The sequence below is a fragment of the Brachionichthys hirsutus genome, chromosome 17, assembly GCF_040956055.1.
Source record: "Brachionichthys hirsutus isolate HB-005 chromosome 17, CSIRO-AGI_Bhir_v1, whole genome shotgun sequence".
NCBI classification, from domain to species: Eukaryota; Metazoa; Chordata; class Actinopteri; order Lophiiformes; family Brachionichthyidae; genus Brachionichthys; species Brachionichthys hirsutus.
The window spans coordinates 6804673-6819809 of NC_090913.1; the positions used below are offsets into that span (position 1 = coordinate 6804673).

A 15137-nucleotide genomic window follows, 5' to 3' on the forward strand; every position below is an offset into this window, starting at 1 on the left:
CCTGGATAAGATGCCGGCTCATCGCGGGGAAGCGGCATAAAAATCCATCTTAAAAGATATAAAAGCAAACCACCATCATGGTGTAATTATATATGTTTGCATGGCTAGCTGGCTGGATGGGTGTTAAGATTTAACTACAATGTTGCAGCATAGGCTTAGATTGCTTTGAACAACTGTCCACTACTCTTTCAGCTGCACTGTTCGGCATCTCACCTCTCTAACAAGCTCCTAAATTCACCATCTCTATGTGCAGGCGAGCTCTGCCCTACCAAATACACACACACACACACACACACACACACACACACATCTTCTCACTTTCTCTGATGCACATATACAAACATGCAACCTATATTTGTGTCCGACAAGGCGGAAGCTCATGAGGCACAGATGGGCACGTGTCCTCGTTTCCTCATGCGGGACAAACTTGCACACACCAATATAATAAACAAACCATAGGCAACTATGCATCACACATCGAGCAAGGGTGGATGCTGAGCCTTTGGGTGCACATTCATTTATGCCGTCGCTTCAGAGCTCGACCTATGGCTGAACGCGTGACTCAGATAGACTAAATTTAGTTATATAACAGTGGAGCAAAAAAACTCACCAGCATGCCAGCCAAGACTAAAGGGATGCCTGCAGGGCAGCGATGCACAATGAAAGAGAGAGAAGAGTGGGGAGAAGATAAAAGCAGAGGAGGAGGAGGAGCAAGCAGGGGAAGTGGTGAAAGATGTAAGGGAGGGGGGGGAAGAAGACGAGAGGGAAAGAGTAGCGGGAGATGAGGAAAAGGAGCTGAACGAGGAACAAGTGAGAGGGACGTATCCGAAATGCCTTTTTGATGAATGTATTACATGTTCCAAAGAACCTTGTTTAATTGGCCTGTTTAATTTAGCAAAAGTTAAAGCACAGTTGTAAAAGTTAAAAGGATTGAAGGCTAAATCCTTTAAGCGCAGCTCCAGGGTCACAGTGCTGTGAATGGTGGCTAACAAGCCTGCGTTCCATCCAGACATTGCAGACATTGCAAATTTTAATATTTAACAGATGAGAAAACAGAAAAAATAAAATAAAAAGGATTCTTGAATGTTTTATTTTCCATATACTATTTTTATGCAAATATTAACAGCTGGTTTATTAAGGAGTGCGTTTTCAATGATTCACTGGACAGGTACGCATTTAACTATGTGTATGTAACTTACATTTCTTTGTTTGTCATTTCATTACTGCTTTACCTCACACACACACACACACACGCACACACACAAGTGCAGAGAGGGAGAGGAGCTGTCATCCTAATTCGTGTCCTTGCTGCTGCTGCTCCAGTTTACACATCCAACCTGGGGCGTGCACACGGACGACACAACTCGTCACATCAATCATTTTGCACGTACCAAAGTTTAAACCAGAGCCCGCATGTTCTCATGCAAACGTGAGGAAAACTCTGAGCACAGAGCCTCCCTACCACGTGCTGCAGAAATATTTCACCTTTCCATTTTCTAATTGCTGTTGTACGTCATTAAGGAAATAGTAGGTATTTCACATTCTGCAGGCAACATAAAACGGGATGTCCTCGAAGTTCCGCTTCCCTTGAGGGAGCAACGTGGTCTGTTAAGTAGTAATTGCACAGGTTGGGGAAACTGTGTGGAAGGTACAGACATCGCTCATCCTTTCTGCAACTACTGTGGGCGAAGCAAGAATAAAACCAGCCAGTGTGTTGGTCTCAGGAATCCATATGAAATGACTGAGATGGGAACAATTATAGTGTGTAAAATACCAAAGAGCAAGGAGCATTATCACACGTCATCCTTTCTGACTGCGTATTAATTAACTGGCCAAAGGTACGTTTAGACAAAGAAAGGGATGGAAACAGCAGAGACGTGATTTAGCTGATTGTCATGCGCTTCAGTCTGGACACGTCAGCCCAAGGCCTGCTGCTGATTTCACCTCCATCTCTGCCAATCAGGCTGAGCTGATGGAAGGATAATGCTTGAGAGAAAAGAAGGGAGAACAAGGAAAGTTCCTGCGGTTCCCTGTGGCTTTAGACCTCTATAATCAGCATGCCGTGCTCCTGATGTCTAAATCCACAGCTCAGACACAGTCTACGCGTTCTCCACACACACACACACACCCACATATGCACGCATGTGCACAGACACATGCATGCAGATTACAGCACATGAGCTCCAGAGTGCTCCTTGGTCATATGGAGTCTGTCGATGCAGCACATCCCAAATAAATGCAAGAGGACTGAATGCAAATCATTAATTATGAAATATCCTGTGAAGTTATGACCTGTTTAATGTATGAAAGGCAATAATGTGCATCAAATATAACGCGTCAGGAGTGATGCACTCCTTGTGATCCGCTGCTGCGATGCTGATGGCATCTGCTTATAACATCAGGTGCGTCTTTAATGAACATGCCGCAAAATCATTCACGACTGGCCGACTGCTCATCACGATAAGCAGCAGTGACATGGCCCGTTTTCAGCCGTATGTTGTTCACAGGGGGGGGGGGGGGGGTTGTTATCATCTCTATTTATAGTCAAACTCTGACAGGGTGGGAGATGATGTCATACTTGCATTTGTTGTCTGCATGTGAGGCAGTGGTGATTGTTAAAGCACGGGTCAGTATCTCAGAGCCCAGCATATAATCCAGATAGGAATTACAGACGTGGAGAGAAATCAACTTTAAGAGAAAACCACGAGAGACAGAAAAACAAAAAGCGGTGCTAATCGGTACGGTGGGAGGAAAAAGCTCGGTTCTTTCATTCACTGAGTCCTAGGCAGTGAATTAGATAGACGCTTACCGACGAATAGCAAAGTAATAAAGACAGCTTTATTATCACAGGGACTAGGAGTGAATGTGGCAGCGGAGCGGGCCAGTATGTGTCTCGGCTGTCACTGAAGAGCCTTTGTGGAAGTGAAATAAAGAGTAGCATTGACTCCCCTCATCTGCCGGATCTCTACGGGATCTGCTGGTGTGGTTTAGTGGGAGGACGGATGATATGATGGATGCTGTAGATTAATGTGTCATGGCATGTTTTGTAACCAATTTGATCTAACAATATTTTAGTCTTCCACAGGTGCACTGATTTGCAGAGTACTGAATACGCTGATCTGAGGCCAGTTTCTTCTCCGTGTTTTTTTTTTTTTACACCCTGACGAACAAACAGGAGTGCCTTTAGGTTTGTTTTTCTACTCTTATGACTACATGAGTTACACACCAAGGAAACCAATTTATTTGAATCACTATCTCAATTATAAATCACGCTTTTCAGCAATACTGAAAGAAAAATTACTCTGTGCTCTGCTTATTAGTGATGGACATTTTCATTGTTTTCTTTATAGTAGACTAATTGATAAATCTACCATGAAGAAATTAAATTACTGGGTGAAAGAGGCACAAACATTTTCTTGATTGATTAATAGAGGAGTGGAGATGGAGGAGAATCTAATTTCATTAAATCCAAAATATACAAAATGGTGCTATTTAATGAACTGCACTTTATCCTATTTCATTGTAATGGCCCCTCTAAATGGACACCAAACTACTAATGAATGCTGGACTACATAAAAATGTGACGATGCAGGAGGCTACATCAAGATCAGGAACACGTCCTTGGGTTTTTATCTAACCTTCTATTACAGACAAAGTAAAAAATAAAAAAAAATCCACAGAAACCAGCCGCGAGCGAATGTTCACTTCAAAGGAGTCTAACCAAGTGCAGGTCTGTTTCATAAATGACCCTGAACCATGAGAGTAGCACAGCTGACCGGGATCTCTCATGCGTAGGAAGATAGAAGGAAAACTCGGGGGAGAAGAAAGAAATGGTGCATTTACTTCACTTGGTATTCGCACTCATTTGGAGTCACATCACTCACAAAGGAACAACACTGGTGCGTCCAGTTCACTCGTCCCAGCAGGACCCGAGTCCCACCAGGTCTTATGAAATGGGAGCCGACATAGTTTTGTCAGCAATCTTAGGGAAGACACAGTTCTCCCAGCATTAAATTAAGCACGACTGACAGGAAAAAGTAATGCATGAGAACTTAGATATTTGTAGAAACAGAAGTTTGACATTGCATTCGCTCCAGTTTTGGTGCACTTTTACTGAGTTCAGTTTAATATCTTACAGACGAATAGACATAGCAGGGCTGATCAGGAATGTTGTTGGCAGCATAAACTCTGAGATTCATAATGAATCCTTGCCTGTTCTGACCACTGTGATGATTACTGATCTTCATTACAAAACAAACATCTGTTTACCTCTCCATTGGCACCACTTTGCTTTGTATAAGTCGCCAGATATTGTATGTAAAAGGTGCCTAAAAAGGTTCCATATTAAGGGCATATTGGAGCTGCTAATTGGATTCTTCAGTTCAGATTCGTCCGTTCAGCCATGAAATGCTGCAACCTGACAGAAACCGTGACGCCTTAAGGTCAAAATGCCGCTGGAGAAACTGCTGGAGCTTCCACAAGCTTTGGGTTGGGGAGGACATTGTTTTCTGCTTGGCCTTATGGCTTGTAAAAAAAAAAAAAATCCTATTAATGTTCAATAAAAGGTGGAAGAGTATCTCCTCCCTCAGAATAAGCAGCTTTATGGCCGAAAACTCTTACAATCACTCATTAAAAAAGGATTGATGATGTCCACCACTGGCCACCACATCAGTCCGACCACCTACTGAGCGACCACTCCACCACTGCCTAAAAGCAACAGCGAGTGGTCCGAGGATGTATTTTGGTAGAAGGGTATCAGTGCAGGTGCAGCGGTGAGGATCTCCAGAGAGAGATGGTGACATGTCGTGATAAGGCTCTTTAAACAGACCTGCTCCTCACCTCTAAGTAAAGCCTTTCCCCACATTTCTACTCTTTTACAGGTCAAGCGCACATTCCTCAAGGCTCCAGGCTGCTGCTGTGTTTGTGACAGTTGCTATGCACATGGCCAATGCTTTGATGATTTTTGTGACAGAGATGATTTTTTATTTATTTGTTACTTAAAAGCCAAAACATTCCAGTTTCCAGTTTGGACCTACATGCAAAACTTGCACAACCACTGACCTGGAATATGAAAAAAGAAAAACACACACACACACACACACAAAGAAAGAAAATAATGTCATTAAATTCATTTCATGTATGACATGACTGTTTTATTTTAATCTATTTCCAACTTGTGCTCTGTGTCTGTGTCGATTTAGAGAACGTATGTTTCTCCCCAGAAACCATCCTTTGTTCCCAAATGTTGAGAGAAGCACAACGCACAGATGGGGCTTCAACAAAGAGATGCTTTTTATAACAAACACAAATACATACACACTCAAGCCCATGCCAAACTGTGCAATGTATGCACACTGAAGAAGCATGAACAACAACAACAACAACAACAACTACAACAAAAGTCTAAAATATCTTATAATGTCAAACAGATAAAAATTCAAAGCACATGAAGAGAGCAGAGCCTGGGGAGGCGAGCGCATTCAAACAGACGGTGAGATGAGGGGAGATGATGATGCACATCAGACGTTAATGGCCAAGGGACCCTGAGGTGATCCCCTGGGTGCTCGACACTCAGCCTCAAAGCAAAGTGGCCAAAATAAACAGAGAGTCAAAAAATGAGTGAAAGATTTTGGCAAATTGGAGCAGCAAGCAGCACCAGTGTGTACATAGATGATAAATAATGGGGTGATGTGCAGCCTGTGTAATATTACAGTGACATGCATTTATTTATTTTATAAAATAAAAATAAATAAACTTAGCCTATGCCAAAAATAGGTTACACTTAATGCATAATTCACCTTTGATTATTTTCTACAGTTGAGATCACGTGATATTTGGCTTAATAAATTAAAAAGGAATAAGTGTGCTGACACAATATTAAAATACTTCAGTCACATTATCTGTACCTGGATTGGGAGTCTTCTTCATGCTTCTGGGGAATTTCTCTCAGTCGTCAGAAGAAGCGATCCCGTCGTCCAAAAAAAAAAAACGGAGTCGACTTTGCCGTCTCAGTTTGGCCGCCCTTGTTCTTGTGGAACAAGACCCGAGTGCGTTTTGACCCCGTGACTGCAGGCTGCGCAGACGCAAAACTGCCGTGTGCTCCGCTGAGCTCGTCGACGTGCACTCCAGTGGAGTTCTCCAAAGCGCACGACCAGATAGTTAAAGAGACGGAGTGAGGGTGCGCCTTTACGCACGGACGAACACATCCAGGTCAGAGATAGGTCACAATTTATCCGATGTTTGTCGCCTCACTTAACGAAATAGCTATATATTTAACAACAATTAACATTTGTAATTACTATTCAGTTAGGGGAATTAATAAGAGCTGCCTTCAAAGTAAATAGTTATGATTTATTCCGTTTTGGAAGAAACAATCAATGCACCAGTAAATCTTTCTTGGACGAGGAAGCTCATTAATTCAGATGTGCTGTTATGAGTTTAATAACGTACTCCAATACATTCTAGTAATTTATTATTCATCGTGTGTCTAATATGAAAGATAAAATGAGATGCCTCGTTCAATCGATTAACTGATTCACCAAATGCTCCAACTGACATGCTCTCTCTTTTTAAATGTTGTGAAATGTTTATCATCACTCTTCGTTTCATCATAGCACAAACCAAGTAGGTTTAAATATTCTTATACTGATGAACTAATCAAAACATAATGCTGCTTTAGTGCATATTCTCACCAAACAACCTTAATCTTCTTTATAAACATCCGAATCTATTTCTAGCGGAAATAAAATTGGTAACTCAAACATGAATCCAAACCAGTTCCTTCTGGAAACTCCCTTAAACTCACGCCTGACTATTGCGCTCTGCTACAGAAGAAAAGTTCAGTCCAATGCTGCCCTCTTGAGGACAAGGGCCAGCACCAGCTGGCTGCACGGCCTTTAATGTAGTCAGATCTAAAGTAGTAACAAGAAGGCAGAGACCTCGATCAGTGAATGAATACATGGTTGAGAACGTGTTAATTGTGTGCAAGCATTTTTATGCGTCAATCTAAAATCAATATGCTTCATAATACTTGAAAAGTCAAACAATCAGATGATTAACAGGCTGTATAGCGCTTGATGAAGCTGGAGCAAGGAGGTACAACACACACACACACAGTGCCTAATAATAATAATTATTATTATTATTAACTCAAATAAGACACAGAGGATCCTAAATTAAAATATAGATTAAGACAGGCGGGCAAGAGGAGAATGCCGATGATACAAATCTGTCTTCATTCTGTCAGCAGGATGAAAATGATGAATGAATAAAATGAGCTCTTATTAGAAGAGATCAGTTAAAATAAAACCATTAGAAAGCATTGAGTCATCTGAAGAACCGAAAGTGAGAGAGGAGCAACTAGAAACCGAATCCAATAATAATTAGGAGAGCGCAGCAAGCAAAGATGGGCCAAAAATTTCCTTTAAAAAACTTATTCTATCTGTGTTCAAAAGACTGAACAAACAGGAAAATTATATTTTAAACACGTCCAGACTCGTGTGTCACCAACTCCCATGAACAATTAGCGACATTCTCCCAGTCAGCAGTGAAGGGGAGGGGGAGCCAGACAGATCGGTTTGAAAATTCATTTGATTAAATAAAGAAGGATAACAAGAATGATAATCAGCAGTAAATTCTGTAAGAACAATTAAAGACGAATGAAAATATCGACAATAAAAGTATATACAAAAGATATTAATGTGCACCTTTATTGAGTTTTGTTTACAGACAAAAGCCATTCTTAAATTTCAGGAATAGACTTTGAAATTCCAAGCTGGCTTTTTGTCTGTATCTAAAATGTTAACCATTAACGTGACTGTTTTAGAATCAAGATTAATCCTCCACATTTGCGTCAGTAACAAGGTGTGCCTGGTGAGCACACCTAACTGTGTGGGTTTTTTATTGAGACTGCTTTTACGTGAACACCAGAAGGGTATTTCCTTGTACAGTGAACTGTTTGGTAACCAAACAGGTTTGAGGTAAAAAAAAAAAAAAAAATCTGCACCTCAAACGCTTGAACGCTTGAGCAACCGCTTTCCTGAACTCGTCACCAAGATAGTGTGGATTAAATCGTTGCACTGTCAAAGGCAACATCAACAGTCTCACCGAAGACATTCACAGGAACTCAAACATGTTTTGTTAATTCTCAATAGCAAGCAAATTTCATGTGACATGTGGAAGTGTGTCCAGCACACCAGGGGCGTTTATTGGAGGTAGGAAATAGGGCATGAAATTTGCTACTTTAAGTTCCTGAGACAGTGAGGCTCTTAAACTGAACTTTAGGACACACAGTTTCACTGTTCTACAACTACTAGAGAGCCTAAAAACATTAGAGTGGTCATATCCTGTATTTTAAATATCCCAATATTATTTTCACAATAGTATTGTAGAGCATGCTATTTGTGTTTTAACAAAACAAAACAAAAAAAATATAAAAAAGTAACAAAACCAAATGTTAAAGTATTAATCATGAATACAATGTTCATAAAGACAAATATTACATGGGGCCTTGGAAATAAAAAATTACAATCATTATGCATCAAATGCCAAGACAATATCTACCCATCAATATAATTTTAATATATTATCCGGCCCTCATTTTGAGTCAGTCCCACATAAACACCTGGAACTCCCTCCACTTTAACAAACTCATTTTTGAGGATTGCTTCCTGAAAGCTAGTAAATCTGCTGTTCTAAAGCGGCACTAAATCTTCTATATACATATTTGAAACCACAGAATTCCTATAACAAGTAGGAATGTTTCTTTAACCCCACAACTCTTTCTGGATGGCTGCATGCAGGGTATTTGCTAATACCTTGCTTTTTTTTTTTTATGGGCCTTGATAGCGCCGCTTGTAACACCCTCCCAAAACTTTAAATCTTAGCAAAACTGTAAAATCACTGTGCTGTCAATCAGATTTATCTGGAAAACACACAAGCACAAAGAAACACCCTTGATGTTCCTGCTGAGCTGTGTCAGGCTACGGCAGCTGATCAGTTACAGGAAGCGTTTTTTCTGCAATAGACACGACGTACAAGAGATTTCAAACGCCTGATTAATTATGACAATTAATTCTGTTGTGGTTGCTGTCGTGTCAAGGTCACAGCTTACAAGGTCACTGAAACAATTCCCTGCCTTTAAGTGTTTAACAGGCGTTTAGAAATATTTTTTTTTAATTTCATTTCGACAGCATGTACTTGAATTAATCTCTTAACGTTCCTTTGATTAATCCCAGCAATATAAATCATTCCTGCTGACATATACAGAGCTCTGTAGAAGTGCAAGGACAGCGGTGAATGCGGCAAACAAGGAAGTGGCGGCCAGCAGGTTTCCACATTCATGCGATTTGTTCAGCCTCCTGCAGAAAGAGACGGACAAAAACACTTCAGAGCAGAAAGAAGTGGCCCTGCTGTAACAGAAGACTGTCTGAGCTTCAGACTCTCCCATCTGGTTTTTTTTTTTTTTTTAAACATTCTCAATTGTTTGCTTGCACGCTTCTAATTACCTCAGCCACACGATCTTCATCGTGATGGTCAGCTGCAGAGGAAAAAAAAAAAAAGTCTGATTAGAATGTCTTACTTGAAAAGGTGTTATTTAAAAACAGCAATAAATATTCATATTGGTTGTTAAAAATAATATATAAATTTGTGTTGTTGTTTTTTTACACATACTTTCTTCAACAGCTACTTCATGATGGGCTCCACGGCGGCGACCTGGAACAAATCAAAGATTTGATGACTTTACTATACTGTAGAGGTTAATGGCACAAGCATGCCAGCGATAAGTGAACAAAGCATGACTCAGGGTTTACAAACTGCTCAATTGTAAAGGAGCTCAGTTTTCCACAAGCCAGGGAAACGTACAAAGCTTTCACTTCATGTAGTACATGCCACATTACTCTACCAGTCAGTCACGGGTTAGAAAGTGTTTTTGATCTGTCATCATCTCTGGTTCCAACAAGGGCATCAGGAGAACGTGCCAAAACAGGCATGGAATGCGATGGGAAGCTGCGGTGAGTGCAACCATTCTCCCGGAAAAAATATAGCTGGCCTGACCCGGGCTGCATTCCTCCACAATGCTTATCAGGGAAAATATTAGATTCATTATTTATATGTTCAGTAGGTACAAGATGTACAATGCCGTTCAAGTAGTTATCAAGAAGAAGCTGTAAATAGCAGATTCAAGGAAGCAGCGTCTGTCGATCTTTTGTGTCCCTTTTTTTTTTTTATAAGTGGGCGAATGTTCAAAAGGAACCTTATTGGTTCACTTTTTAACAAATGCCTAAGAGTTTCAAGATGGATATGCGCAGTTTATCCATGAGGGGTGCTGAAATGCACCGCCGTGCAGGACGATAATTTATGAAAAGGGGTTGACAATATGCACACATGTACTGTTACCTGCATGTTCCTTCTGCACCAATCAACGTGAGACAATTGAGAACACTATTTCACAAGAGAAACGTTTTCTCCCAACTGTGGCGACAACAATAAGTTACAGTGTACTTTCCCCATCGTGAACGACATGGCCACTTGCCATCTATACTTCAGGTTTTTCCACCTGCACCCATTTAGTGTTTCAGTCTTTTTCTATTGTGCAATCATTTCCTTTAAAAGGCCTCACCATCCTCGGAAAACCCCTGAAGAAATTCCACACAATATTTAGGACGTCGTTATTGAATTGAAATTAGAAGCAGAAATTAATTTCAGCGCCAGATAAAGGGGGTTCTGCTATTATTGCATACTCTGTCAGCAATACTGTACAACAAGGCACTACTCACTTCTGTTTATTACAATTTAAAAGGGTTCACAATTTCGAAATAGTTTCAAAGATGAGTTGAGTGCCTCCATATGAGCGCCTGGCATTTATTTAACTCTTTCAGTGCCAATAACTCTGACATTGAAATATGCCTCTCTTCAACGGCCAATAACTCCGGAACAGAAAATGGTAGGAACACACTTTTTCTTTCCTGGTGAAAGAAGAGACTTTGAACTTTCGTTTGATATGTTCAGTGCTTGCTTATTCATAGTAAAGAATATTCTCTGGGGATTAGAATATCAGGCAACATGGGTGAAAACTGGGGCACTCAGCATATAGCTGAGCTGAAAATGGCTGGCACTGAAAGAGTTAAAGACAGACTTGTACCGATCTTTTCAACACTTTGTTCACATTATCATCATCATGTTCCATTATTGCACATTCATCCATTAGATCAATTATGTACAAGATAAAGTAGTTAAATTTGAATTCTCAAAAGAAAACTGATTGGTTCTCCTTGAACAAATGTTGAATGTTGAACTCACGAAGTGATCGCCTTCTGTAATACACCAGCAACATCAGCAGTCCTACGATCAGCGAGCCAATCACCACCATCGGAGCGACGACTCTGGAGACAGAATCCGACCTCTCGCCTGTCCCCTGCTCTGGGCAAATCACATTCAAATAATAAATGTTAGAGCTCAAAGTCCTGACCCCAAAAAAATTGCAAAGGTGTACATTTTTGTTCAAATTAAGTATACATGCACTTTTTAGATTAAGACACAAGTAACAGTCTCCCCTGTGTAAATCCAAATACTTATGGCACAATTATTTGAAATAATTCTACATGGAGTACACACTTTTTGTTATTCATTATTCCCTGAACACTTATTTAAGTACAACTGCAATACTGCTTTTACTGCAATAAAAAAAAAATTAAATTAAGTATGTCTGTGACAGTTCGGTGTGCTGAGATGCCACCTAATGAATCAGAAGTGTGCCTACGCTACTCTAATTTGGTATTAAATTAAAATGAAAGACTGGGAATATGAGTATCTTGATAAAGCACCTCCTCAGCGATAGGGAAAAAAAACTACGTCTACAAGGACATGTCCCAACCGCTGTTTACACTGAGTGAGATAAATGGCTACTGCGATCAAATAAAATACTTTATTGGTGGCAATGTCCTTTTAAAGCATTTGGTATTTGCCTCATGAGGTTCTACAAACAGCCAGTTGCTACTGTTAAAATAATACATCAATGCAGGACCGAACAATTCCACGTTTCTATGGTGCATTTAAATATAATATTAAGAGACCCAGAACATTTAATCAGTTATTTTAGGTTCTTTTTTTTTTTTACATTGTGTTTACCTGTATATTTTGTCATTTTGTCACCGTAGTGCACCTAAGAAAATACACTCGATGCATACATTTTGAGTTCTGGTTATTTAGGTCTGATTTGTGAGTTTCCTTTGACTTTTGCTAGCCTCTCCGACATGCATGACAGCCCTGTCCGTTTGACTTCAAATGCCATACGAGCATGGGCCTAGTGGTGGATATTAATGTGTGATTTTTCATTGTGTGCAGCAGAGCAAAGCCAAAGAGGCTGCAATTCCATTTACCTTCAGGGCGTCCATTTAGGTTTGGTAAATTAAGTTGGACCTTGTCTTGTAGACCTCCACTCGCGTTAAATACTGCGCAGGAATATTTGGACGACTTGAATCCTTGCTTCGACGTCAGCGTGCTCGAAAGATTAAACAGACCACTTTTTGTCTCCGTCACTTTCGTTTCTCTTTTTATCCACTCATCCTTTTCGTCAAACCAGCGAAGTTCACCCGTTGGGTAGCCACCATCAGACGTACACACCAGGGTACCGTCAGTATTTTGAGCAATGGTCTCAGGGTGGGAGATTATAGTGGGCACAGTGTATTTAGCTGAAAGATTTAAACAAAAGAAATCACATTATCACTTTATTATTGTTCAGAACTTCACTACAACATCAAGCAATAGATGGTGACAAAATTATCTACTTGATATTAGTCACCAACACAAATAATGAATTAGAGAAAATGAAAATGTTGATTGCTGGTCTCAGTGAAACAGAACGCGAACCCAACAGAGACGACAGCTGTGTTCAAAATATTCAAGAGGTCAGGGAAAGTCCCCTGACCCGAAGCCAATCTCCATTCCATCAAATCCTTCACCGAGTTCATTTCACTCTGACCATGTAGAGAGGAGAGTTTAGCTTTACGTTTAGCTTTTGAGAGGAGTTAAGTATTTGTCTCTCTCACCGCTAACATCAAGGCTGGTGCGGCTGGGTTCTTCCTCTCCACCAATGTTCGTCGTCACGTCACATGAATAACCTCCCTGGTGTTGTACTGCCGTGTTAGAGATAAGCAAGGACACATTCCTGTTTGTGTCAGTCCAGGACGGATCTGCAAAGGAATAGCCCGGCAGTGCCTTTGTAATGCGCCCTCTGTGAAAGACCAGCAAGGGCTCGAGAAGGCCGTCTTTCTTCCAAGCGACCGTCCGCATTTTTAGGTCTGTTGTTCTTCTGGTTTTGACGATACACTCCAGCAGGGATTCCTGGCCGTACTGTCCCACGTTTTCAGTTTTGCATTCCACATATGAAAAAGCTGTAAAATAATGATGTTTTGTTTGTTTGTTTGTTTGTTTTAAATGGATAAGTAGTTACACCAGAGGAAAGCATCATTTCATTCATAATCTCAGATTATAGTTGAATTTACCTGCATTTCCTTTGCAGATGTGAGAGATGACAGTGGAGATGAAAAGGATCCAAGTGAAGGCCATGTTCCTGAAATAATAGCAGGAAGTAAACAATCAATGTGGGGATGAGTAAACATGTAAGGACACATACATGCACTTTAAGAAATGGAAGATTTACTTTGGTAAATTAAAACCTGAGGGTACCAAACTGTTAAAAATGTGTGCAAATGTATCACAAGCACTTTGGGCATTTTTGTGCTCAAAGTACGACTTGGCAAAAAAGTCGTACGTTTTACAGGAAGTGCAAAACGTTCTCTTCACATGGCACATGGCTATGAGGAGAACACATGCTCTCTCTCATCATGTCTCAGGAGGTTTCATATCCACTGATGTGTCCAATATCAAGTCAAAATGGCCGTTTTGGGGCTCGATTCCAAAGAAAACTACCACGAGTGAAACTTCACTTGAATACAAACTAATTATAATATAATTAGGATTCCTTAATCTAAGGGTAGAGTTTCATGACAAACAAATCATATAATTAGGGCTAAACTATCATGTTCAATGACATAATGGTTAAACAGAGCAGCCTTGCTGGAGGTTTGCACAATTCGTCGTACTATTATAAAAAGTTGTTCTTAATATTTAACATTAAAAGGAGCTTTCATCTGATAACTTGAATGGAATTATTTGTAAAGAATTCCATATTAAAAGCCCCCAAAAAAATCAAATAATGTACGAAGACATGCTCAACACAGCAAAAACATGGACAACAGCCCGATTTATGTCTCTAATGACGTATCAAATCAAGGACACACGCGATAATCGACTCATCTTTGCATCAAGCAGGAAAATGCAACAGCAAATTGTTAGACAAACTTCCCTTAATTAACGTCGTGACCAAATTACGCACTGGCTTTTTACGCGTCGCGGCAGAAACGCATTTTGCGCAACACAGCTGTAAGTAAACACTAATGATGTTTTCTTTAAGGTGTTGTTGTTGCTGTTGAAATCTCAACAATGACAAGTAAAAAACAAAAACAAAGAATAAACTGAGGGAAAGTTTCTGCGCCTCAATCACATCCTGTTGCCACAAACGGAACTATTTGTTACCAGAACACTTTCTCTTCCTCGAGCTGAAAGAAAGTTTGTGGCGTTTATGTAACGCTGACAATTAATTAGGAAATTAATTAGGAACATGTACGGATTTACCTACTTGCAGCCAATGTTGCCTCCCCACATCGATGGATGCAGTATTTCACGAAATACCCTAAAATAAGAAACCTCGCCGGCTGTTCGACGCAGCGCACGCTGCTCTACAACGGAATGGGCTGTCTTACGTCCTACTAATGGGCAGCACAGCACTGACACGGAGTCCGGTTCCCTCCGGTTCCTTCCTGCTTTCGCTTTCAGTATGAGCAAGCGTCGCGACGCAAAAAATAGTTAATCATTATGAAATCAGGGCTGACGTGGTTCGTATTGCAAACTGCCCGCTTGACTCCTCTTACAGCATTAATTTATCACAACTTTTGCAATTGCGCCACGTGCATTTGAAATGTTCAACTTTGCACCTGCAGTGGGAAAATATATTATTTTATCGAATGCCAACTTTCTTGTTTGGAGTTTAAAAAAAAACCCCAAAACAATGAGTT

General features: G+C 40.4%; 1 protein-coding gene across 2 annotated transcripts; it reads right to left on the minus strand.

Moving 5' to 3' along the window:
• Positions 1 to 6966: 6966 nt before the first annotated feature.
• Positions 6967 to 14823, minus strand: zgc:174863 (uncharacterized protein LOC100136852 homolog). Of its 2 annotated transcripts, none has more exons than XM_068751095.1 (8): positions 14698 to 14823; positions 13506 to 13573; positions 13050 to 13394; positions 12381 to 12692; positions 11302 to 11421; positions 9673 to 9714; positions 9507 to 9538; positions 6967 to 9359 (listed from the first exon to the last, which is right to left on the minus strand). In XM_068751095.1, exons 2-8 carry the CDS (start codon positions 13567 to 13569, stop codon positions 9339 to 9341), a joined length of 936 nt encoding a protein of 311 aa, XP_068607196.1. In that variant the 5' UTR covers positions 13570 to 13573; positions 14698 to 14823; the 3' UTR covers positions 6967 to 9338. The 2 variants fall into 2 exon arrangements, with proteins under 2 accessions (XP_068607196.1, XP_068607195.1); XM_068751094.1 differs by having other exon boundaries at positions 14702 to 14804.
• Positions 14824 to 15137: the final 314 nt, after the last annotated feature.